Raw genomic sequence first — 26,560 nt, 5'->3', positions numbered from 1 at the left:
CCTTCGACAAACTATACATTTGGCCTGCCTAAGGGGGGCCTACAACACATTGTGCCCAGGGGCCTCCGAATTCTTAATCCGGCCCTGCACCTCACCCCGGACCTCACTAATTTTCAAACCCTGGTTACGGCCATGCTTGCACGTCAAGCAAACATGCTTGAGTTACCACAACTGATGAGTTGATGAATGTTTATTTGTGAATAAAAGCCTAAATTCAGTCTGTTCATCATATAACGCGATCGTGTCTCTTCAGAAAATTTGGACTAAACCGCTCAACTCATATGGATTAGTTTTACGATTTCTTTATGAACGTTTTGAAGCATAAAATGGTAGCTGCGTAGCTGTCTGTGGAGATTAGCCAACAGAAAGCTCTCAGATTTCACCAAAAGATCTTCATTTGTGTTCCCAAGATGAACGAAAGTCTTACGGGTTTGAAACGGTGAGTAATTGGAAAAGGGTGAGTAATTAATGACAGAATTTTTGGGTGAACTAGCCCTTTAAGGCTGGGTTTGTGGGGTTCTACTTATTGTTTAGAATCATAAAAAAAGACATTACATAAATAAGAATATTAAAATAAATAATATGTTAGCTTTAAATGAATAAGTAATATCTTTAAATAGGTCAATAATCTTGTGAATAAATAAATAATCCATCTTACAGTACAGCACAATGAGTAGATTTTTTCCTCAACTAAACAGAAACCAAATATTTTTCTAATTATGTCATTTTGACTTATTTATAATATTGATTGTTCTGTATTTATAGGAACTACCTCGCACGAGGATCGTCACATTGGGGATCAGCGACACCTAAAAGATTGAAACCCCTGCCCTGACTTGATATTAAGATACAATAAAGAGAGAAAAACAAAGCGCACAGCCTTCAAATACCGAGCACGTCCCCCCTCGGCAATCATTCCTCGACTGAACTGAAGTACTCGAGAGAGACTTTATCAAAGTTGCTCACACTCACACCCAGCGCTCGAGCAAACAGAGCGACGCTCTGGCCGTTGACGTAAGAGGTGGGTCTGTCGTCTTGGAAACGAATTGGCACTGGAGTGTGGAAGCGCTTCGAAGCCCCGCCCCCTGTACAAATACCCCCATAGGCTCTGACGTCAATGCACGTCAACCAGAGAACATGATGCCTCCTGCCAGTCAACTCGTGTACTCTCGCAAACACAGATGAAATATTAGAGCTCTATTGTATTGGAGGAGGTGGCGTGACACTTCGCCGCGCTCCGAAACACTCTGCTTCTCCTGGTAAGACTGGAGCGGACCGTCAGCGAGCACCGTGGCCGGCACACTGGCATTTCTACACGCGTTAGCCTCTGCCGACCTCGTTATCTTGAGGCTCAAGTGGCAGGTCTCTATCTTCTCACCCCAAACCCTAGTGTTTCACAAACAGCATGGTCATGGCTGACTGTCACCAAAAGCCAGTGCTCAGGGGTCCTGTCCGTGTGGGCTTCTACGATATCGAGCGGACTCTTGGAAAGGGGAATTTCGCTGTTGTAAAACTAGCAAGACATCGTATAACCAAGACAGAGGTGAGTTGAGAATATATGAGCTAACCTAAATATATGAACTAACCCTTGTGTGTGTATGCACTGCAAAACTACTGGATACAAAGTTACAGTCTCTAAAGCTTTAACGTTATTCACGCTGGCTTGATAATATTATTTTATAGTTGACACTAGTTATGTGAGAACTTATTGTCTTTGGGTAATAAACAAACAACCTGTTTGTCTGAAGCGGTATCAGCATTGTTGTGCTAAAGGAACCACCTGGAATGTTTTATAACTTCATTTTTGTTTTTAAATGTTTTAACCATTTTGTCAACATTTATGTAAAATATTTCAATGAATTAAAATGAATTATTAATTGTTTTTCACTATAAAATAAAATCATCATCAAACCTATATCTAAATAATATAAATGTTTATAACATTTAAACAAAGTATCTGGTGCATTTTTGTCATTTTCAGTTAAATTTGAGTTTTTTTTTTGTTTTGTTTTCTGATCCAAAGTATGTTACAGTCTACATTTAGATGAAGCCTTTGTGCAGCTTTGCATGCACTGGTACATGCACGTCCAGCAGCCTAATGCCTCAATGGAAATATGCAGAGTATTCAAGCATTGTCAGCTTTAATTGTGTCTGAAACTAGTTGTCAAAGAAAGACAAAGCCAAAGGCTGTGTACAATAGCAAGAAATTATGCTGGTTTAGTGCCCTTTTATGGGCCATGCTGTTGTGCAGTGGTTGCATAAGCAACATGGATGATTTTGTGATAATGGATGTCGTCTCATCACAAAACCTGAGCTGATGTTTGTCTTGCATTCCTTGCAAAGAAACCCTGCTGAGCACCAAATGCATGACACAGGGGCACGGAAATCAGGGAAATGTCAAGAAAATTATAAAAAAAAAAATATTTTACATTTTCCTAGTTACACTAAGCTTTAAAATGTTTACTCTGTGAGTGCAGTCTTTATCAAATGATTTTTAAAAATCCAAGGTTCATGACCTCTGGTGACACTGTGTCACTGTGAATGTGTTGCTTTGCAGTAAAGTTTTGGTTCAGGGTGTTATTGGTGCTTGCGTTGTGTCACGCTTGTTCTGAGAGCTGTGGTTTTCCGACTGCCTGCAAGTCTGCAAATGTAGAGTTGAGCATTGGAGCAGAATGTGAGGGAATTAAGATATGTAACCGGATTATGTTGTACAGAGTTGATGCATCTCTGCAGTGGCTGCCTTGAGGCGGCTTCATTTCTGTGGGGACGGCACCGTCTCGGCTCCCAGAGCTTCTCATCAGCCTCTCTTGTGTTTTGTGATTTCTCTGTTCTCCCTCTGAGCTCTCTTCAGAATACACACGCTCTGGTACCATGTGTCTACCGCTTTGTGTTTCTGCTCCAGTATTGCCTCTTGCCTGCATTGTTCATGGTTTCAACGGACAGTTGGATCACTGTTACTTCCAGTGAGAATGACTAACCACATTCGCATATGACAGCTGATTCATAGGGAGTGATGTGCTGTAATCATGTTTTCAGTCAGTTACCATTATCTTGGCCCGGAGTCAGTGTGAGAGAGTTTCAGGCCAGTAGACAGAACTGTCACTTGTCCAATACATTCCAATTTTCTTACATGCATTTATCATGTACATATGTTTTAATGCCTTGCAAACGTAAACATTTGGATTTCTGTGAAATACTGATTGTTGTTTTGCAAGTTCTGCTGATTCCGATCTCACTAAGATAATGTAGCTGACTAACATAGATTACGTCTTTCGAAATTGTGTGAAAGAAAGCGTCAGATTAATACATTATATAATTAATGTTTTTGGCACCATATGCCTTCTTTTCAAGTGTGTGTGTGTGTGTGTGTGTGTATATATATATATATATATATATATATATATATAAATCCTTATTGTTGAGCCTTTGGCTTTTTTAAATATTACTTATACTAACAGCAGGAAACATGTTAAAGCACCACAGTATCGTAAATCTTCAAAACAAAAATGTTTTATATCACTGTAATAATATAAAACAAAGGTTAAAGTCTTTACCTGTGGAATGTTCTGGTTTCTCTGCTTCTGTGTACTTACCTGAACATTATTATTACTATACAGTCAATAGAGGGGTTAAAGTATGGCTGGTTATGAAATGGTGAATTACTTGTGTTCTTCTCCTATTTGTCTGGCAATTGATGAAAAAGCCTGTGGGAAAATGATCATTTGGATCATTAGCCTACTACTTCAGTAGTTGAGCCGTTAACAGACACTTAGGTGTGTATTAGCTTTGCTCGCGTGTATTGTGCCTTTGATCTGCGCTGGGGCTTGCGAAGACTGGATCTACTTGCAACTGCAGACAGCAACAAGACTAATGAATTTCACTGAGTAGCTTGAGGCAATAGGCTCCCTACCAATGAAAGTGTGTTTCTGTGCTCTTAATTCAACAGGTGGCTATAAAGATCATTGACAAGACCCAGCTAGATGCTGTAAACCTGGAGAAGATCTATCGTGAAGTACAGATCATGAAAATGCTGGACCATCCGCACATCATTAAACTGTACCAGGTAATGCCTGCCCAGGCCATTTGCTGCCAGTATTGTTGGCTCTTAAATGATTTAAGTTGACGTTTGACATTTTTAAGTCGATTTGGATAAAAGCATCTGCTAAATGTAAATATAAAATACTTGATATAATAGTACGGTTTTAAGAAGGATGTACCGATATGGGATTTCTGGGCTCAAAACCAACAATCAACAGCTGGTACAATATGGATTTTACTTTAAAGGGCTCATCATGACATGAGAAATCAAATTTGCCTTGATCTGCTGACATTTAAGAGGTCTTTGTATCATTAAAACATCCCGCAAGTTTCATAGCTCAAAATATCCTCCTCATTATAAACAAAGCATTTCTTTTAGGGCTGCCCCCTAATAGTTGACTAAACGTTAGTCGACTTGAAGAGGCTTAGTCGACCAAAATTTTATTAGTCGGTTAGTCGCACAACAACAACAACAAAAAAACCTTGTGGCGGTTCTTTGTGGTAATTACAGTATGTTGGGCAGGAAATCCAAATATTCGCCTGTCCTCCATCGACCTTAGATAAATAACTTAGATAAATGTCCGCTAATTAGGTGCAAATCCAAAGCTGTGTCCCATTTCGAAGGCTGCGTCCTGCATGTGTCATTGAGGCTGCTTAATTTCAGTAAACTGACCACTACATTCCAAAGTCATTAAGAAAGTACAACAATTTATGCTTCACTAGGAATAATGATCTATTTTATAATTGTTACTATTGTGGAAAAATACATCCTTTATGACGTATGTATGCGGCCGACAAATGCAACCTCCGGAGGACGCCGCCTTCGAAATTAGGAGCTCAAGTGTTTTTTGCAGAGTGTGGAAGCTAAAGTATAGCGTGCTTTACTGCATGACATGGAGGCACAGACGCGATCACTTGCATTTTTTCCTGACAACAGCAGAAACAACTTAAAATACTCATTAAAAATATCTTAACTTAAAAATATCATTTTTGGTCATACAGATAAGAGTAATACATCATTTGAAACTGTCTACTTTTATTTGTGTAAACTCACAATAACACAAAAACATTGTGCCTTTGTAAAATAAAGAAAAAAAATAAATACAGGATGCGCTTTCTGCCGTCTCGTTCTCCGTGAATTGGAGCATGTCACAAATTAACCAAAAGTCAGCATAGGCTACTTGCCTCACAGACATGAGAAATATATCTATAGAAAGCTTGAAATGTCTAACCAATTCAAACCAATTCATACAACTTGCACTGCAGACAGCAACAGGACTAATGAATTTCGCTTGAGGAAGTAGCTTTAGGGAATAGAAAACAATTATTTTAAATTGAAAAAATGATTTTAACCTGCATGGAGTTCCGATCATATGCCCACAAATAATTTTCGGATCCAATCTGAGCTTCGGGTGGGTTGAAATATTTGAACTTTTGTAGCTATATAGAATGCATTAACCAGACCGGATGTGATGTATTCTAATCAAAACTATGAGATTATTCTTTAAACAAGTTATTCTTTAAACACTATTTCTTATGAATAATTATCTCAGAAATAATAATTTTGTTATTGTTAAAATATTATTTACGTTAAATAAGTTTCAGAGGTATTGGTGGTCAGTTGTTTTGTGTGGATAATCATACATTCATTATTCATTCATTTTGTCATGGTGAATAAGCAGAGGGTAATGGCTGTTTAACAACTAGGCCTAATTTGAAAGTTCCATGCGACTGCCACTAGGGAGGCGAAATGTGACAAACATCTGTGAATTTCATAGATAGTGGAAAGGCGGCTTCACACATATACCGCAGGTGACAATGACACACAGGACTGGTAATAGAGCAAAAATTGACATTTATGCATTTAGCAGATGCTTTTATCCAAAGCGACTTACAAAAGAGGAACATGATATATTATATGATATACCATGCACTTCTCTCATTTTACCTGAGCAAATTTCGCCAGATTACCTCTAGCCATTTGTCTAAAGTTAATGGCTAACTACCTTTCACTGTAAACTTTCACATGACCAACATTAAAGTTGTTCAGCTGGAAAAAGCCTGTTTTTAACAGGAGATCATTCACACTCTGGAGTCAAAGTCACGCAAACTCTTAGATGATGAGAGAACTTCTCCCTCAATGTGACTTCACTGCAGCATTATGTAAGACTTTAGGTCACTTTGGCTTTTGGGAATGTGAATAGCGCTTCCTTATTATAGAACGTACCGGCACCAGTCCAAGCCCCTTGCCGTGTAATCATAGTGTATCATTATTTCCAACGGTTGCTCCATTCAAACTGCATGGGTCAATTAGTCATTTCCTTTCAGTCATCATAAACAGAGGGCAGCTCTGCAGGCCCTGCCATCTCATCTCTAACCCCCGGTTTCCCTCTGCCCCATCTGCCACGACTCAGGGTCCTAACACCAAGCAGCTGCTCCGCACATGCACCCTCACATACATGTAACGCAGCAGCAAATAATCCATATTACTGTGGTAATCTGCCTCTATTCACACGTCATTCATCAGCAGCATTACGTGTCAGCTTTTTCTTTGGACCTATCAGATGGAGCATATGCAGTGCACATGCGTTTCAAGCACACTGCCATCAGTTCTTCAAGCATCATTCATGTAGGTTTCTAGGTAGCGTGTTTTGTTGGTTGAAACTTTAAGCAGTGTCAATTTAACATGAAAATTTAGTGTGATCATTTTCTTAAAAATTGCATATATATTGCAGTTTATATGCACACACACATATAGTTTTATTATTAAATGTAATAGAATAACTAATGTGCTAATGTTGTGCATTTAATTATCTCATATATTTAAATATACACTAAATACTCAATACTAAATACTTTATATTTCTTAAATTCTATTTTTCTACATTTACAACATGTTATCTTAGCATAGCATCAAGACGCAAAAATGTATGAGATTAAATACCATGTTTTATCTCAAGTCATCGTATAATGTCAGTTCGAGTGTTTGAAATAACTTCTGTGATCCTATGTGGCTTCTTATCACAGAATGAGACAAAAAATATATTATTTTGTAGTATTCTATACTGTGATTTCTTTAATTATTATGAATAGATAAGTAGTTGATGCATAAATGTAGTGCAATTAATTAATCAAACTGCACTAAATCTACACACTATACATACAATAGGCATATTATGTCATTTCTAATTGATTGATAGCCCTACTTTGTTTGCGGTTATCTTTGACTACAGTGTGAACCATCTCTTGACTTAATGTGACTCACTACTACTGGCAGTTTGTCACATAAACCAACAGCCAACTAGTGTAGAATCAACTATTCGCATGAGATAATTTGAGTTATTTCCAGTTATTTGCTTATTTGGCAGCTGATTGGGATAAGACGTGCTTTGTGATCATTGTGTTCTGAACAGCTCTGAGATCACAGCTTCCATCAAAACAAGTTTCTGGAAAGGATAATTAGTTGAGGAGTTTAAAAGATGATTCATATTCTGGCCTAGTTGCTGATTTTATTAGTCAACCCAATAATGCCTTTAAATGGCAAGAGCAGAAAATCCCCTACAAGTTGAGCCCAGATAAGGCTGATTTACACAAAAGTCTCTTGGTACAGATGAGGCTGATGTATCAGTAAACCCTAAACTGACTGTTTAATTGGCCGACGGTAGTGTTTATGTGGGACTCTTTGAATGTTTCTGAATTATAACATGCCACTTCTCTTCACTACATTTAGGTCTATTCATCTTTTTGTTTGCTTTGGCTAATTCTAGAGTCCTCCCACACATCGCTGGCTCTGACACTGCACTATGAATACGAGTACGAGCTACGAGTAAACTAGCGTCCCACTCTGATTCATGTGTGTTTCATTATAATACTGTGAACTCAGTGGGATACTTCAGATTTAATCTTAATGTAGCAGTCATTTTATCACTCAATGGGTTTTGCACTCTCTAAGTGCTTTTTTGTGTATTTTGGAGTTATGTAGGCCATCTACCATAGTGTCAAAGACATATGGAGGTTTTTACATGTAACATGCATTATATTTTTCATCCTTACGCAGGTCATGGAGACCAAGAATATGCTGTACCTTGTGACGGAATACGCCAAGAATGGGGAAATCTTTGGTAAGTGTTTTTTAGTATTAATGACACACCAGCCATCACTGACCAAATTACAATTGATTTGTATGTTATTTCATTTGTAAAAATTGTTTGTTCATATTGGTAGTTGCATGGTATATTGGTACAAAAATGTTGTGGTACCAAACATTTACAATGGTACAATACAATTGTTTTGCAAATTTCAGTGGCGTGAAGGTGTGAAAGCAAAGTACACAAGTGCAACAATGCATGATTTGAGAATGAAAATCAAATGCATTGAATATCTTATTATGAATAATTGTTACTATAAAAACAAATATTAACACTCACAGTATCTGTAAATTATTGGCTGAATGTTGTTGTATTCAAGATGGGTTAGCAAAGCATTACATGAGATTATTTACAGAATGTACAATCTGTACGATTTATTTATAGCCCCTTTCACACAGTGCTTTGAACCCGGGAAATTGCCGGCAAATTGGCAAAACGCCTTCTGTGTGAACGCAAACACGACCCGGGATTGATGCCGGCATCGATGCCGGGTTGGGGACCTAGTAACATTGCCGTGTTCAGTCCCGGAACGCGCGCTGTGTGAACAAAAGCCGTAATAATGCTGTGTCGTAGTGATGACGCTGAAGCCGGGATCGTTCGTCGGCTAGTGAAACGGTACGTAACGCGCAAGTTTATGATGGAATCAGAGAAAAAAATGCACAAGCATGGTTTCTCGAGAGAGAAATCGCAGCTCATAAGCAAACTTAAGACGCTGCTGAGACATTACAAGTCACATCGATGTCACGTGTCTTTACAGGATTTGTGCGGCTTGTGTGTGAACGCACTCTCTGATTCAGGAAAATCACTGGCAGTGTGAATGAACCAAAATCATCCCGGGGCACTTTATCCGTGTATTTTCCGGAATCTCTATGTGAAAAGGGGCTTATGTTTTTATTTGGTGGTTTATTTGCACAAAGCTGACTATCACTTTGGGATGGGCATAACTACTCAATAGTGTTGTTGTTGTTGCTCTTGTTGTTGATTCAGGATGACAGCCAGATCTACCTCTTATTTCACTGAAATATTCTAATTCAACATATCAATGACATGGAGAAAGAGTGTATTTAGACTAACATCTTGGTTTCAGATGATAGTGACAAAGGTCAGGCTGAAATTAGCTCAGGCGTGACAAACACAGTCTGTGTGAATAACCATCATGGTCACAAGCAACAAATGTGTCAGTGATGATGATCATATTCTGACGGGTCAGCTGTCTATCTTTCCGTTGCTTTGGAGTTCTGTTCCGTCTGACACACAAGCTGGAAGCTAAGAGCAAAACTGAAGGTCAAAGAAAATTAAAGGAATATTTCATGCAAAATATTAAGGTACTGGTCCACCTTTTATTTTACAGTGAATGGGGACTGAAGTGAGGTAACTTAGATCAACCGAATCTTTGAAAAGATCTGATTTGAAAAGAACATAGCCTTGTGGGAAATGGCTCATGGTCCTTTTCCAATACTGTTCAACTCTTTCCTATCACTTCCTGTCACTGCTTCTACTGCCCTATCATAGCAAAAATGGCAAAAATATAATTTTAAATGAACGGTTTGTTCACAAATCGGACATTGCTGCTTCTCTCATGAACATGCCAATGGAAGCTAGGACAGAAATTTATTGTCTCTTCTTCCTACAAAACTATTTTTGGATTTTGGAAGACTTGGAAAACAGTTAGATCACTTTTATGATATTTTTTAGTGTAGACATGCACCGGTCGACACGCTATAAATCAGAACCGGACTGTTTTTCCTCTAAAGCAGTGGTTCCCAATCCTGGTCCTGGGGACCCACAGCTCTGCACAGTTTGTATGTCTCCCTCATTTAACACACCTGATTCAGATCATCATCTCGTTAGGAAAGAGCTCTATGAACTGAACTGGGTGTGTCAGATAAAGGAGACATATAAAATGTGCAGAGCTGTGGGTCCCCAGGACCAGGATTGAGAACCTCTGCTCTAAACACATGATAGGCAACCAGTTTTTAGTTTTATTTTGGCCGAATTCTATTCAGGACTTGCACACAAACTGCATTGCAATCATTTCCCAAAATGTAATTTGTGTGGAAATATTAAGTCTGTAAACAGGACATTAACACAGGCCAGAGACGGGACACACTGAAGACGGATGCAAAGAGGAGAACACAGATGCGCCAGCAGAGAAAATACTGTACCAGATATAACAAGCTCACTGTTTGTGATGCTTGAAATCTAGGAAGAAAAATATAAATATTGAATTGGGGGTTTATATGAATGTATCTCTTAAGGGAACTGACTGTCATTTTCTTTTCCTCTTACCTCTGTATGAAGTAGTGTTAATAAGAAACAGCTGTTGTTCCATAAGCGCCACCTACTGTCAGAGAGTGAATTTACATTTTCATTCAATCTGTCAGCTGTTTTTGTTTTGTTCAGGTATGTTTAATGTAGCATAATTTCACAAATATGAAGTCAGACCATTCTGTTTTTACTTTGAATTAAAAACAACTGCTCATGCTACATGAATGTAGTATCTTTGTTTGGATTGTGAATTAAATGCAGTGGTTTGCCTGTTATAGAGCAAATAAACAGCAAATTGTGATTCAGTTTTATTATATTGAAAAGAGTAGGCAGGAGAATCCTGAGTGATGTGGGTTTGAAACAACATGGATGTAAATGATCACAGAATTTAAATTTTTAGGTGAATTATCCATTTAAAAATCCCTTGTTGGTGATTCTTGAAAGTGTTCTTAGAGTAGACTATATAACTTCCACTGACTGATCCTTTTGACTTTGTAGCAGCAATTGCTGTTCACCACCTGTGAAAACTCACATAATCATCACACATTATTCTTACATAACAGTGTCTGTTTCACAGTACACGGCAATGTGATATGAAGAAATCTACCTATGAAGCTACCAAGAAATTGTTCCTACCCTAAGGATTCAGTTTTTTTTTTCTATGTGCATTTAGAGTTTTGATGCACTTTACGGGAAATAGCCTGTATATAGTCCTATTGGGACTATCCTATTCAACATCAAATATGTTCAGATTGGCTGTTGTTCTGCATTGTGCAACATGTCTGCTTTCATTGTAGACAGACAAATTACTTAACACTACTTTGCTTCGGATATATGTTGTTTTTTGTAAACGTATTTGTCATGAAAATTCTGCTTGTCCAGCCACCAATCAGCACGTTGTACTAGCAAAGTGCTTTATCACTAGACAACAAACAGACATTTAGCGTGATGCTAAATCCATCTCGTGGTTGTGGTGTACGTCGTTGTGTGGACACCATGACCCTGGTGTTGGATGTGACAACAGCGTCTGTTTTGAAAGAGATATAAAGAGGAATGTCGTGGCTGAGGCAAACCAAATTACTTGTTCCTGCCCAAGTGTGCAACAGGGTGAGATAACAGCCAAAACTCCCATAGAGACTTGAAATGAGATTGCAGAGGTCAAGCAAATAAAAAACTAAAAACATAAAATGATCTGTCAACATAGCATGACAAATACTTGCATGACCGTCTTTGTCGAGATTACCATATAGTTACTGGTAGTACTGAGAGGCCATGTTGTCCAGCTTTTGTGATTCTCTGATTGCACAATATGATTATGCAACTTATTTACAGCATGTTCCATGGCTATAAAAGACTAAACGTCTTCAGTTAATCACAAATTATGAAAGATACTTTAAAAAAAAAAAAAATTAAGACCGAGTGAATTGTGCTTGCATCCCACAAAACGGAACCCAATTAGTTCACACTAAACCTAAGCTATCCTAACATAACACAGGCACTCACTTCCATCAGATAATCTTCACAAGGATAAAAGAGAGGAGAGAGAGCGAGAGAGAGCAGCATTTGGTGTTGTGAAGTGCTGGGTTTGGTCCCCCGTGGTGGAGCTTAGCAGTGCAGAAGCCCACCACGAGAGCCTGTCTGCTCCACCAGCACCGCAGATCAGAGCCGAAGCTTTAGAGGGACCTGGAAACTGGGTCAACTTCGAATAAGCAGGAGCTGCAAAACGCACAGGCAAAGCAGGAGAGAGAGGGAAAGCTAAGGGACATTGATTTGAATTTTGGAAGTGGAGAGGAGAAATGTAGGCCATGCATATTTTAGAAAAATACAGAGCTCGAGAAAAGGTTTTTTTTCACCATGTCAGATGATCAGTCTTGACATCCGTGTCTGCCCTCAGCGTCTCAATCCTTGCCTTTTACCCTCAGGCTCTATTCCTAGTCTGTCAATTTTAGGTTTTTGCATGAGTAATGGTGGTATAGGAAAATTCATAAATCCTGTCTAGATAATTTATGACACTAGAAAGAGTATACTTGAAATGTATTCTGTATGTTGTAAAAAGTCTAATTTATTTTAATATGTATGCAGGAATCCACTTACAGAAAATGACCAAAATTTAACGTAGTAGTAATACCATAGTATTTTTTAATACTCTTAATTTATTTTTTATTTAATATGGTATTCATTAAAGTATTATTTGTTACAAATTTTTTCATTAATTATTATATATGTAGTTAGTATGACCTCATTAATTGAGAGACTCTTTGAAATCTTTTTTTAATTACAGTTTATAGATTTTTTTTTTTATATTAAAAAAAGTCACACAGCAAAAGAAACATTGTGAAAAGCTTAAATATGTTAAAAAGCTTAAAATAAATGGAAATCTAAGTAAAGAAGCATTAGAAAATACCATGGAATTCTTTGGAGTATTATTCTTTGCTTTTTTTTCTTCTAAATCTTTTACACTATTATATATGCATGCATATATGCAGACTATATGAAATATTTGACTTTTGTCATTAAAATAACTTGTTTATTAAACAAACATGTTGTTGTTATTAAAATATTTTAGATATTTTATTTCAGTGAATTAAAGATGTTGAACCTAATATACCCTATCTGTAAGTGACAATACTGCTAGGACAAGGTTCAGCTAGTTCATGTTTTAAAACCCCTCGTACACAAGCCCTTCAGATAATGCATCTTTGCTGGGAAGAGGAAATGCTTTTTCTCCTCTTCGTGTGCCTCTTCAGTTTGTCAGTCCATGCAACTGTGGTGTGACTGCTGCTCTGGTTTGTAAGGGTCAGTGGAGAGGAAGTTCAGTTGTACAACTTATAAAGTCGAAGCAACTTTTATTAGGTCAGCTGGCCAACCCAGGCTCTTTCAGGTCTATCTTGTTCATGCTCACATGGCTAAACAGAAGAGGAGAAATGCATGGATAACAAGCCAATGTTCCTGGTGTGCTGGCACCAGACTTATATTGTGTTCTGTTGGTCAAAGTCCACAGTCTGTGCTTTAGTGGGGTTGATTACAGACGGTTGAGGGGTATAGAGCAGAGTGTATGTACACCTTATCTCAGTGTAGATTCCCACCGGCCAGTTAACACAAATATGAGACATTCCTATGTCAGGTGTGCTTTTTGATTAGCAACATACCCCTAAAATGCTTTTTAAACCGGAGCACAATTTCAGAATGTTGCATCTGTTATCTAATTGATTTGCTCAATAAATGTTACATTTGATATTACTGTAAATGTATTATTATTGTGGTAATATTACAATGTATATAATATATTAGATGTATTATTAGGTTACACTTAATTTTAAGGTGACATAGTTACATTGTTCTTCCTCAAATAAGTACTTGGTAATGAATGAGTTTCTGAACTACATGTGTTTACTATAGAATTACGGTTTGGTTTAGGGTTAGTTACTTGCAATTATGCATAATTTACTGTTATTACTATAGTAAGTGCATGTAGTAACGTGTAACTATGTCCCCTTAAAATAAATTGTTCCCTATTATTATATCATTACTAATTGTCTAATATTATAAGTATATTATACAAATATCATATACCATTAATATATATTTATTTAAAAAGTGAACCCTGTACAAATGCAATAAGATGGGTTAGTAGCTAATATGCAATTGTTGCACACAATACATTCTTTTAAATGCGTGCATCACACAGCAAATTTATGAAATTTATTAAATGACACAATGTGGCTTTTTTTTTGTAACCCATGTTGTCCTTCTCTATTCTTTAGACTAGGTTATGCAAGGTAATTCTGCAATCATAAATAACTGTCTGTTTTTGAAAATAGTTTTTTCCCCCTGCTATTAGAAAAACAACTTATGCAGAGAATGACGCCTTAAACATGTTGCCATGTACACACAGTCGCTCTGCCAACCCACCTCAGTATAATCCCAGGGCGAGTATGGAATGGAATGTGTGAGGATTGTAGGTTTGGCCATGGGCCAAGGCCCAGGGGCTGACCCAGCACTTTAGGGTGTGGTGACCACATGATTACACCATCCGGGGGATGTTTACCCTACTCACACACCACAGAGCCTCCTTATTGTGGCTCATCAATCTCTGCCACTAGCCACACCACACCACACCACCAGAGCCTTTCCCGGTACAACGTGTGGTCATGGTTTTCAAATTTTTGCTTTTTTTTTTGTCCAGTCACATTTTATTATGACCCATATTACACTACAGTACCCATGCAGAATGTTTAATTGATTGTGTATTTTGTGATGTTTAGTTAACCCCACTTCCTCTTTATTTAGACTACCTAGCCAAGCATGGACGGCTGAGCGAACCAGAGGCACGACGCAAGTTCTGGCAAATTCTGTCTGCTGTTGAGTACTGCCACAATCGTAACATCGTTCACCGGGACTTGAAGGCAGAGAACCTGCTGCTAGACGGACACATGAACATCAAGATTGCTGGTAATAGTTCATAGTTACACTATCCAAAATTTTGGCTTTTCGACCATTACTAGTCTGATACAAAAAACAACTGCTATATATTATATTATATTATATTATATTATATTATATTATATTATATTATATTATATTATATTATATTATATTATATTATATTATATTATATTATATTATATTATATTATATTATATTTTAGTGTATATAATATATAAATAATAATATAAAACTATTTATTATTTACCCAATTTTTTTTTTATGGCTATAATGAATTATATTTTACTATATATTGTAGCATTTTATATAATATAATACATGCACAAATAAAATATATTAAATTTAGTTTGGTTTATTTTATCAATGCTTTTTATTCGTGCAACTGAGTAAATGCACAAATGAAAAAAAAAATGTGTGTATCAGTAACACTGACTTGGAGACTCTAGATTGTTTATAGAAGTTTGTAGCACCACAAAACAGCTGAAAATTGGTCAAAATAGTTTGGTACGTTTTTGGGGGGAGTTTTCCTTGCCTTAATTTTTCACCTACAGTTTTGTGAGTTAATAGTTAATTATAGGGTGTGATGGACAGTTTATATAATCAAAGCTGTAATGCTCAGGATGATGACTCAGGTACTACTCAGTTGGCAAAGCCATGACTTGCGTCAAGAGGACACAGGTGCATTCTGTGCTGAGCCATACATGCAGACCAAGGTTCATTCGCCATTTGCAATATAAAGTGAGCCAGACGCGGAGTATCGCAGCCATCCAAGGCTCTCCGTGAAAGTAGAGCTTCCCACACACATATGTGCACACATATTCAAACACAGACCAAACACTGTCAGTTTTCCTGACACCTCAACCTGCTTTCTGCCCAAACTCCACTGTCATGATGGTAGATTTTGATGTTTTGCACAGCAAGTAATGCAGTGGCCAGTCACAGAGGGGTGTCCCACAAGGCTTTGTTAAAGGTCCTTTTTACTTTAGCCCTCACACTGATACACAGTCTGCCTCTTAGAAGATGGCCGGAGCTGGGTCTCTCAAAGAAAGGTCATCAGCCTTTTATGTTCCACTTCAAACATTTTTGTGCCTGTGTCATCATGATTAAAAAAAAGACATTTTTATGAAGCAGAGGACACTGTGAAACTCTAATCTTGCATGAAGACCATTTCCCATACTGCATAGATATACAAAGCAATATATATATATTTCATTTCACAGTGATTTTGCATTGCGATTATATGACAGATTACAATGTCAACGCTTGAAGCAAGAAAAGAGTATACATCTGTTTTTATTCGTGTTGAATGAGCAAACCTGTGGGAGTGGAAGACTTCCTGGGGTTGGCCAATGATTGGGAAACCGGATAAAAAATGGTTAGGATTGGATCCCCAGAGATCTTTACGCAACCAACCTCCAGCACAAATCCAATGCACAGTGTGTTACGCATGTCCACCGCATAACGAAATTATGAGAGCCAGAGCTATTGACCTCAATAAAAGCTTTTATTTAAAGTAACAAAAAGATCAGGTCTGCCTGCCTGTAAATATGGCACTAGCCACTGTTTTCCAAGCTGCAGGAGTTAAGCTCTGGGGCCGGATGATATTGAGTGATTCCTGTATTGAATGTTGAGGCTCACTCCTGCAATGTCTGCCGCTGTACTGCCTAGAGCATTGACGTCAATTCCTCCTGCTCAGCATTCAACTCATGAAGTGGGTCAGCTCAACTGATATGGACTCATCATACAGGCTTCTTACATCACAGTCACAGTGTAATGTAACCCCGGCTGCTTTTTATCTCTCCTTAAGGTTCACATTTTCATTTTATGAGGTCCCTGAAGCTCAGATTATAGACAAACTCTCAATACTCACTGGAATTTAAATGAAATCAGATGATCTGACATCCTACACAGTAAAATGTTTAAATTTGTATACATGTAAGGTTATATAATTAATACAATTATTTGTAATATATATATACACACACACACACACACACACACACACACACACACACACACACACACAAACATACACGTATATTAAGAAAATTTGTGCTGTGTTGGATAATTATAAGAGTGGATTTAGTAATTCAGGGTGAAATTATCATGATACAATTATGATTGTTTTTTCCCCCCTGTTTTAAGTTAGATCTGTTTATAAGCTTATTTGAGCTTATAAACAACTTACTCAGGTTTGTCTTAGAGCCATATTTGAAGCCATATTTGGCCATCTCGCACCACTGTCTTCGATTTCTGGCAGAAGAATCTCAGAGCACTTTGTAAAGCTTTTCCAGCCCATGAAAGCAAGGGTGAGGGGGTGATGACGGTTTCCGTCTTCAGGGTTTGCACGGCATGATCCACTAAGCCCTGTTACAGATGCTGCTCAGCCTGTGTGTTGGCTTAGCATCCTTCTGTTCCTTCATTGAATGTTGTCCAATTTGAATGTTATACAAATTTTTCGGTAGACATAGTGTGGTATAATGTCAACTTAGTCGCTTTGAAATTTTAAGTGACCTTATGTAATGCAGTCTGATTTTTCTGGTCATTAACAGCTTGTTTTTTTTATATTAAAATACAAGCTGTTACAGCTTGTTAGGCAGAGTGTAAATCAAGTCACAGAATCATGTTTTATTACTTTCATCAAGACAATGTTTGAGTTCAGTTTTTGTGTTGATGTATTTCCTATTGAAACAGGAAGTTCAGATGAAACATTTTAAAGGGCTGTCCCTTTTACAAAATAGGCACTACGTATTAGTTATGTCACAGCCATGAACATAATTCACTGTTTTCTAGTCAGTTACAGGCGGTATTAGAGAAACTGATATAGATGGCCTTTCTAGATGGCATTTGATTGGACAAAAATCTGTGTAGTGCAGAATTAGTCATCTGTATTTTTGCTCTGTTTCTCAGAAGAGGAAGACTAAATTTTATCTAATTTTCACTTGTATCTAGATGATCTCATACATAACACACATGGGCTAAGTCACAAAACTCTATTTTTGATTTAATGGGATCTGAAAGATATATATAAAAATGCTGTCTGACTGTACTACAGGCAAATTACACTCTTAACAGCAAAGTCTGTGTGGGAATGATTTTTTTTTTTTGTAATGGCCTCTCAGTAAGTACAACACTAATATTAGTCATCAAAGTAGAAAGAAGTGGGCTGCAAAAGCATAATTCTGTGAGCTTTGAGGATGTCTGGAGGAAATGTGTTTTTGGCTTAGGATATTGGAGAAGGATGTTTTTACAGTGTCTGTATTGTCAGAGGCATGGGTAATTTTAAAGCAAACATTGCACCTCTGGTTCATCAGTAAACTGATTTTGCACAGAAATTATGGTATGCAGTTGGAAGGATATTATATTTCTCAACTCTTGACAATTGATGACAACTGATCCACACACTTACAGGATCCATTATTCACCTTTTTCCACACTTGCCAAAAGCGGATAGAATGAGAACATTTAACCGCCATTAACATCTTACCAGTCATGAAACTATATATTATATTATATTATATTATATTATATTATATTATATTATATTATATTATATTATATTATATTATATTATATTATATTATATTATATTATATTATATTATATTATATCTATTTTATTTTTCTTTCAAATAAATACATTTCTATTAATTTGACACTAACGAGAGTAATGGCTGCTGAAAATTCAGCTTTGCCATCACAGGAATAATTTACATTTTAAAATATATTAAAATAGAAAACAGCTATTTTAAATTGTAATAATATTTTACAACATTTTTTCACTAAGTTAGAAAATCAGCTAGAAATATCTCCTTTTAGTGATTTTTTTTTTTTTGAGTCTCTATTAAATGCTTTTTAAACACACCAGTCATGATTAACTGGAAAAGTTCAACGGTCACTTGGTGTGGGAACCTTGATTGTACAATCAATATTGAGCACAGGCATAGTCAAGCCTGTCAGTTTCATTCTCATTTCAGTTCTCTTTTCTTTTTTTTCTTTTTTTATCGTTTTTGCAGATTTTGGCTTTGGAAATTTCTTCCAGTCTGGAAAGCCCCTGGCCACATGGTGTGGGAGTCCTCCATATGCAGCCCCAGAGGTGTTTGAGGGACAGCAGTATGAGGGACCTCAGCTAGACATCTGGGTAATGCCTCTCTGCACTTCCAATGTATCCGTGCACGTTCACACTGCAGTGTGTTTGACAGTAAATGATTAGTAAGTCAGCTGACAGTTGTTTGTGTTACCACCTATTCAACCTTTGAGAACTCGACTGACGTCAAAGCGTAAACCAAACACCCTGCAGTTCGTGTGAGAGAGATAGAGATCAGATCATGTGAAATCTCTCTTGCTCGCTTTTTACTGCCTTTAAGGAAGAGTTCACCCAAAAATTGGAAGTCATTTACTCACCTTCAAGTCGTTTCCAAACCCATATGACTTTTTAATAAGGTGAAATTTTCACATACAATGAGAAAAGAGCAGCACGTACCTCCTGTTGAACGTCTCACTTTGTGTTCCATGAAATAGAAAGTCATACAGGTTTGCAACTACATGAGGGGAAGTAAGTGATGCCACATGCCACCTGTACATTTGCACATTATGATCTTGTTTTTCACCATTGAGCTGACGCTGTGTGTGTGTGTTCCTGCAGAGTATGGGGGTGGTTCTGTACGTGCTGGTGTGTGGTGCCCTGCCCTTCGATGGGCCCTCTCTCCCCGTCCTGCGGCAGCGTGTTCTGGAGGGCCGTTTCCGTATCCCTTACTTCATGACAGAAGGTGAGACGTTCTCCTAGTGCACGAAGTCCACCAGGAGAGGTTTTCTGGCGGCAGTTGCTGTTTTTTTTCTTCTTTCAAACAATTAAAACATTCCATAAGTGCTTGGCTACAGTTTGTGTGTGTCTGGACTGGATAAAGAAGAATGGCTCTAACTGCTCAGAGACATTGAGCAATGGAACATATCCCTTTGAAATTAGTTATGAGGGTCAACTTGTAAACTAGTCATCATGTAACCGAATAGACTATTAGTGAGGTTGACTGGTAGGGTTGCACTGATATTACAATTCTGGTCTATACCAATAAACCAAATAATTGCTGTTTTTGTCCAAATATATCCAATAAATGTTAAATGTTACAAGTGAATTTAGGCATCACATTCACAACATTATAATGTGTATATTCATTTTGAGATTTGCTAAATTACATTTAACAGTGTTATTACATTTTTTGTGTTTTTAAAAGTCAAATTTAAGTGAATGTTAGACAATGCCAAAAAAGGTCATCTACACTACCTTTCAGAAGTTTGGGTTGGGCAAGATTGATTAATGTTTTTGAAAGAAGTCTTTTATGCTCACGAAAGCTGCATTTATTTGCAGTTATTGTGAAATATTATTACAATTAAAAATAACTGTTTTCTATTTGAGTGTATTTTAAAATGTAATTTATTCCTGTGATGGCAAAGCTGAATTTTCTGCATCATTACTCCAGTCTTCAGTGTCACGTGATCCTTCAGAAATCATTCTAATATGCTGATTTGGTGCTCAAGAAATTATTATTATTATTATCAATGTTGAAAACAGTTGTGCTTCTTAATATTTTTGTGGAAAACGAATGAATTTTGATTCATTTGTGATACGTTTTTCATTTTTTGGGAAATAGAAAGTTGGATGAACAGCATTTATTTTGAAGTCTTTTGTATTATTAGAAATGTCTTTGCTCCCACTTTTGATCAATTTAATGTGTCCTTGCTGAATAAAAGTATTTATTTCTTTAAAACAAAAAAATCCTATTCACCAAAAACTTTTGAATAGTAGTGTAAAAAGTTTTTGTAAAAATATGGTAAATTAGCAATTAATAAATCTATTAAACAAATTCTTTAATATCACTAATAATATATGGTACTGATTATCAGGCATACCTACTGACAAGTTTATTAGATTTTTTTTGTTATATTTTTATTTTTTTTTAATAGTGTGTCAATTATTAAATAGTACTTTGGAAATGCATCGCAAGAACATGCTAGCTAAATTAGCCCACTTGCTAAATGCTTCTTTATCAACGCATTCCAATCAGGGTCAGGTGACCCAGAAAGCCATCTAGTTATACAGGGCTTCCTTAAACCTGATTTGTTGTCCTACGCAGAGTAAAATCAAAGCAGCCAGCGTTCGCTCCACTCTTTTTTTTTTTTTAGGCAGAATAACGCAAGCCGTGAAGGGCAGGATTGTATTTGAGAAAAAGGAAAGGAGAGCAAGAAAAGAGATAGATAAAGTGATGGGGCAAAGGTTGAGATGCAAGATAGTTCAGACTATCCTGATGGCAGTGAGCCAGTTCATGCCAGACTCTGAGAGAGGGAGGGGTGATCCGCTTTTGACGCCATAAAGAGTCATAATGTCACATTTGTTCATTTTTCAAAAGCTTTGCTCACTGTGATTAAGCACGGATCAGGTAACCCGAGGAAGAGCGAACACATGTTAACCTACCGGTCTTGCCAGGATGGCCCCTGATTTGGGGGGAGGGGGGCCGGTAGTAGGGGGTCAGTTGACTTTGTTCAAGACATTTAAACAATTAAGCCACGTTGAGAATGTTAGCCCAAAACTCATGTCCTTACGGGTCCCCAAGTGAAACTGTTACTCCCCAAAATGAGAACAGTGTGTGGGTTTCCTTTACATTTTGTTTTCAAATGCTCTCATCACACAGGATTTCACCCCACCTCAGTCTGCTCTCAGCCAAGACTGCTTGCACACACTACATGCTTCACACTACGTCACACAGTGAACACAGCACACACACAGTTGGGAAAGATTATGAGAGCCTGGTGTGCTATACAGGGAACTTTGGCTTATTTCTCAGTGAAGGAAAAGTACTTTTCCAGAATTATCCTGGTAGCTTTAATGAGAACTCAAGATGAGATGGAACATTCAGGAACTTGCACAGTAATGGCATTATCTTCTAGGACATGTAGGACAAGTTCTCTGCCCTTTGATACTTTGAGGTGAAATAAAAGTATGATTGAGGAAGATACTTTTACTATAAATTAGGAGAATGTGTTTAGTGAGGTGTCACTAGAGAGAATTTTAGAATTTCTATCACAAGTACATTTGAAAAAGTCTTTTAAATTATTTTTTTTATTAAGATTATTATTATTTGTGGCAAGAAGGGCGGGGCCGAGAGCCGTGAGAGACTGGCGCGAGGCCGGTGGCGTGATTAATAACAACTGTCACCTGTGCACCACACCAGCCTCAAATCTCTCACGAAAGAGCTACAGAAGCATAAATGGAGCAACGACAGTGAAGGACGAGAGAGACTTTATTTTTTATTTATGTGTGTGCGGCAGTCGTCCGTGAGGGGCTGACGCTTTTACTTTCGTTTTGTTTTGGTATGATTAAAGTGTTTAAATGTTTGCCGTTTCCCGCCTCCTTCCCTGAACAACATACCGCGTTACATTTTTTTTTTTTTTTTTTTTTTTTTTATTCTTCCTTGTAATTGCCTTGAAAATAATCTTCTGTGCTGACTTGGCATTAATAAATTTGATCTAGCCTTAGTTTTGATACGTCTTTGAATTTACTCCAGGGTTAATATTAATAACTAAAATTAAAGCAATAACAAACGAGCTTATGCTGCGTTCACACTATGTCATAACCGTAGTTATGAGATAGCAACCTGTGACATTCGTACTTGGAGCTGTACACGTCCTCGGACTCGGAATTATGCATTTCTGAGGCAACACTATCAATGCCAAAATGAATCTGTAGCAGTCAGGTGGTACAAGTCAGAGCTCTAAGTTGTTTACGGTCATTATTATTGTAATGTTATGTACTTTGAGACATGAGGCAATTTAACGCCGTCTCTCTCTCTTTGCTGTTCTGGCAGGGTGTGTTCATGTGTTTTGAAGGAGGCATGGCTTTAGAAAGCGCTCTGAAGGGAGGGTGGGATCTTATGCTTTCAAAGCTAGCTTGCTATTGCTAGCCTCTCCGAAATTGCCTACCCTACCTTTAAGTGACTGAACGCCAGTAGGCGGGGGCCTATGGTGTGATATAAAACTATTCTTTGTAGATGTCTTGTTCTGGAGCCAGGCATAGCCAAATTAATGTGAATTTCCCTTTCTCACAATAATCTGTTGAGATTTTCAGTGAATAAAAACTTAAATTTTGTCTATTCCTTCCACAAAGCCATTGTTTAGTTTCAGAAAACTTGCTGTTTAGTGCTACTTTAAGGATGCTTTTTGGTGCTAGACAGTCCCGGTTCCCAAGTAAATGATGACCGAATTTTAATTTTTAATTCATAAAATTTGTCTTAAGTTTTGTCTTTAAAGCAAGCAGTGATTTAAAAATGTATTAATATCAGTAACCATTCATCCTAAAATCAAGGTATAGCCGGAGTTCTTCACAGTTGTATTTATGCTTATGATTTCTACATGAATATATTAATAAGATTCTGTGATTTCCCCCTGCTGAAGTGAGGGAGCCGTCAGGAGGAGGATGTTTCCAGCAAGCGGACATCCCACTGTGTTTTAGCACAAGGAGTGTTACTGTAGCCGTGCGACTCCCTCTGTTTGCTCTCGTGTCTCACAGGCTCTCCAGCAACCATAAATGTGACAGATTAACAGGATGAACAAGTCTCGAAAAAAAATAGTCAGCAATGAGCAACAGGAGCATTAAGCACGGCCGCCTTACCACCAGCCCTGTCACGTCAGTTTCATTCAGCCCAGCTGAGTCAGACGTGGTCAGTAGTCAAGGACACAGGGACAGACAGAAGACCTTGTGCATTCTCGGATGAGATAATGTAATTAAGGTTTGTGTTGGTCTGACAGTGCAGCATTTGTTGGGCAGTTTTCAGCAGGGACTGTAGACAAATCTTGTCCTAAGCAGTGGAGGGTACAGGCTGTCACCATTGCTGAGTGTATGTCTCAGATGCAGCAGTGTTTACTGTGAAGCAAACACACTGTGACCTTTTCAGGTTGAGATTGTACAGAGCTGCTGTTCTCACTGCTGAGACAAGCACAGAACTTTCTTGCTGCTCCCACAATTATGATAATACTTGACCAATGATACTAATAATTTACTTATAACTGTTATCAGAATAAACAGTTCTTCCACCAAGACTCTTTCCCCTCCAACATACACCACTGTTCGTGTCATATTTATCTTTTATGAAAGAACGTCAAAAAGAAAAGCATTTCTTTTAAATATAAATCTTTTGTAACACTATCACAATCACTGTCACTTTTGATCATTCAAATGCGTTTTTATTATAGTATTAATCTCACCCTAACCCTGACCCCAAACTTTATTTAAAAAAAAGTTCCCCATCAATTCTTGGGTACAGGACGTGTCATGTTTATCTTTTTCTTTTCCTCTCTTATGTGCAGACTGTGAGCATCTGATCAGGCGGATGTTGGTGTTAGACCCCTCTAAACGCCTGTCTATAGGACAAATAAAGGAGCACAAGTGGATGGTGATGGAGGTGCCTGTGCAGCGGCCGATGTTATATCAGCAGACTGCGGAGGGAGAGGCTGGTGTGGGAGAATACAGTGAACAGGTGCTCAGGTTGATGCACAGCCTGGGCATCGACCAGCACAAGACTGTAGAGGTGAGAAATTACACTGATTTTAAGAAATGAAATTGCGTTAATGTTCATACAAGCTTGACTAATGGCCCTTCTTTTTAATCATTTCTTCATATGTTCTACAGTCTCTTCAGAATAAGAGTTACAATCATTTTGCTGCTATCTACTACTTGCTGGTTGAGAGGCTAAAGGCCCACCGCTGCAGTTTCCCAGTTGAGCCCCGACTCGACGCCCGCCAGAGACGTCCCAGTACGATTGCAGAGCAGACCGTCGTCAAGGTAAAACTCTTCAAATTGCCTCTAAAAATTAAAATGTTAACAGCAGTGCAAGTATGATGTTGGCCAAGCTGTTGACTGTGTCTGGATCTTTTTCTCTGCACCTCAGGCAAGCAGCGCTGCTCCTCAGGTGAGCCTCCTGCCTCAGAACATGCGTCTCCTGCGATCGCCAGCTATTCCTCAAGCTTCTGCGGACTCCTTCACATTCCCACATTCCACCTGTGCTACTGAGCACAGCCTCATGGAGGAGGAGGTTGGGACTCCCAAAGTGAGTGAGAAATGGATTAGATGTTCAGTTTTAGGGGAAGAATCTTGTGTTTCTCTCTGTTGCTTGTTTAGGCATTGAGTTTTCACTTAAGCGTAGCAAATGTTTAAAATAGGTAGGTAGGTAGCTAGAGGTAGATCTAGTCACCTTTATTTATATAGAACTTTATATAATGCAGATTATTTCAAAGCAGCTTTACAGTGACAACAGGAAAATGATGTATTTCGGCTGTTGTTCACCTGATGTCAGTTCAGTGTTGATTCAGTTCCATTGTAAAGATCATCAATTATTAAATTAGTTCATTTCATCTACAAAGCAGTTCTGCAGAAAACAGTGATGTCATCGTCCAGCTCTGTTCACTTCTCATACAGCAGCGTCAATACAGTCAAAACAATAAGATCAATAACATTGTTGAATACTAAGTGTCCCCAACTAAGCAAACCAGAGGTGACAGTGGCAAGGTGGACCCAAACTCCATCATGTAAGAACACAGTGTGATTATGATTCAGGGTATATTATAAGATAGATTGGCACACTTTTTGCCATTGAGATGACTGGAGAAAAGTGACCCAATCAACCTGAATTCATCCTAGATAGATCTAGATAGATCTCTATGTCTACTATATATGCATTTTAACTAAATCTCCCATAAGCCCATTCTTCTGAGACATTCTTTCTACATTGATGTGCAGAGTTGTTGAGACGCTGATACAAACAGCTGTTGTTACAGAGTTGAATCTGACTGCTGCACGCTGAGTGCTCTTACACTCCTTCCCTACATTGCTGTTAAGCAACGTTAGTCCTTCCAAGGTCAGGCAGTGGGCCTGGCTGTTTGCTCAGGCCTTCTCATCACGCCCGCTCCCCGAGGAGCCTTTTGTTCAGAACCATCCTGACAGACGGCCAGATCGGCTGCCAGCTTGGCATACAGAACAGGAATAACAGCACAGGAGCGGGCCAGCTCTGCCACTCGTATCTACTTTGCTCACTCGAGACCTAGTTACGCTACCTTCATTTTTATCTGTCTCTTTGAGGAGGAGTAATTTGCTCTCTCAAAGACTCTTCTTTCACTCACTCGTGCACTGTTTTTATTACATTTTGTGTCGATGAGGGAAAAGCTGTTTACTTTGAAGGTTTTTAGTGGCCTTAGTCATTTTTGTCTTTATGTATCTGATGGTGAGGTGAGGTGAGACGTACACTGTGAGTGTTTCCCCTTGAGGCCGTCCACAGCTGTTTGGCTTACATAAGCGGGTCAGACTGTAGACGTCTCTGGCAGTGACACACATTGGACGTGACAGCTGTCCATTCGCTCCGGCTTAGTCATTCCACTCTTTTTTTTTTATCTCTCTTTCTTTCACTCTCATACACTTGCGCACCACAGAATGTCTGGCTTTGTGCGTTTCGGTATTTTACCATCTTCGGAAATGTGGAGTAATTGAGCGTTCATGGCTTTCATACTGAACATTGCATTAGCTAATTCCTCTCTTTAACATTGTGTTTGTTTAAATTTTGTTTTTGTTTTTATTTTATAGGTTTTATTCCTTTTTATTTATTAGTTTTAGTTTATTTT

The 26,560-nt window shown here is 38.0% G+C and overlaps 1 protein-coding gene across 1 annotated transcript in view; it reads left to right on the top strand.

Moving 5' to 3' along the window:
* Window positions 1-1,101: 1,101 nt before the first annotated feature.
* The window catches only part of sik2b (salt-inducible kinase 2b), a 37,435-nt gene continuing 11,976 nt past the window's right edge, over window positions 1,102-26,560 (top strand). Inside the window, exons 1-9 of the mRNA XM_081370293.1 lie at window positions 1,102-1,543; window positions 3,947-4,063; window positions 8,096-8,159; window positions 14,745-14,906; window positions 18,916-19,040; window positions 19,545-19,668; window positions 24,257-24,477; window positions 24,579-24,731; window positions 24,838-24,996. Coding sequence (XP_081226419.1) covers window positions 1,406-1,543; window positions 3,947-4,063; window positions 8,096-8,159; window positions 14,745-14,906; window positions 18,916-19,040; window positions 19,545-19,668; window positions 24,257-24,477; window positions 24,579-24,731; window positions 24,838-24,996 — 1,263 coding nt within the window. The 5' untranslated portion in view covers window positions 1,102-1,405. The remainder of the gene's footprint in view (window positions 1,544-3,946; window positions 4,064-8,095; window positions 8,160-14,744; window positions 14,907-18,915; window positions 19,041-19,544; window positions 19,669-24,256; window positions 24,478-24,578; window positions 24,732-24,837; window positions 24,997-26,560) is intronic.

The sequence above is a fragment of the Scardinius erythrophthalmus genome, assembly GCF_964197995.2.
Source record: "Scardinius erythrophthalmus genome assembly, chromosome: 7".
NCBI classification, from domain to species: Eukaryota; Metazoa; Chordata; class Actinopteri; order Cypriniformes; family Leuciscidae; genus Scardinius; species Scardinius erythrophthalmus.
This window is presented reverse-complemented; position numbering and strand designations above follow the sequence as displayed.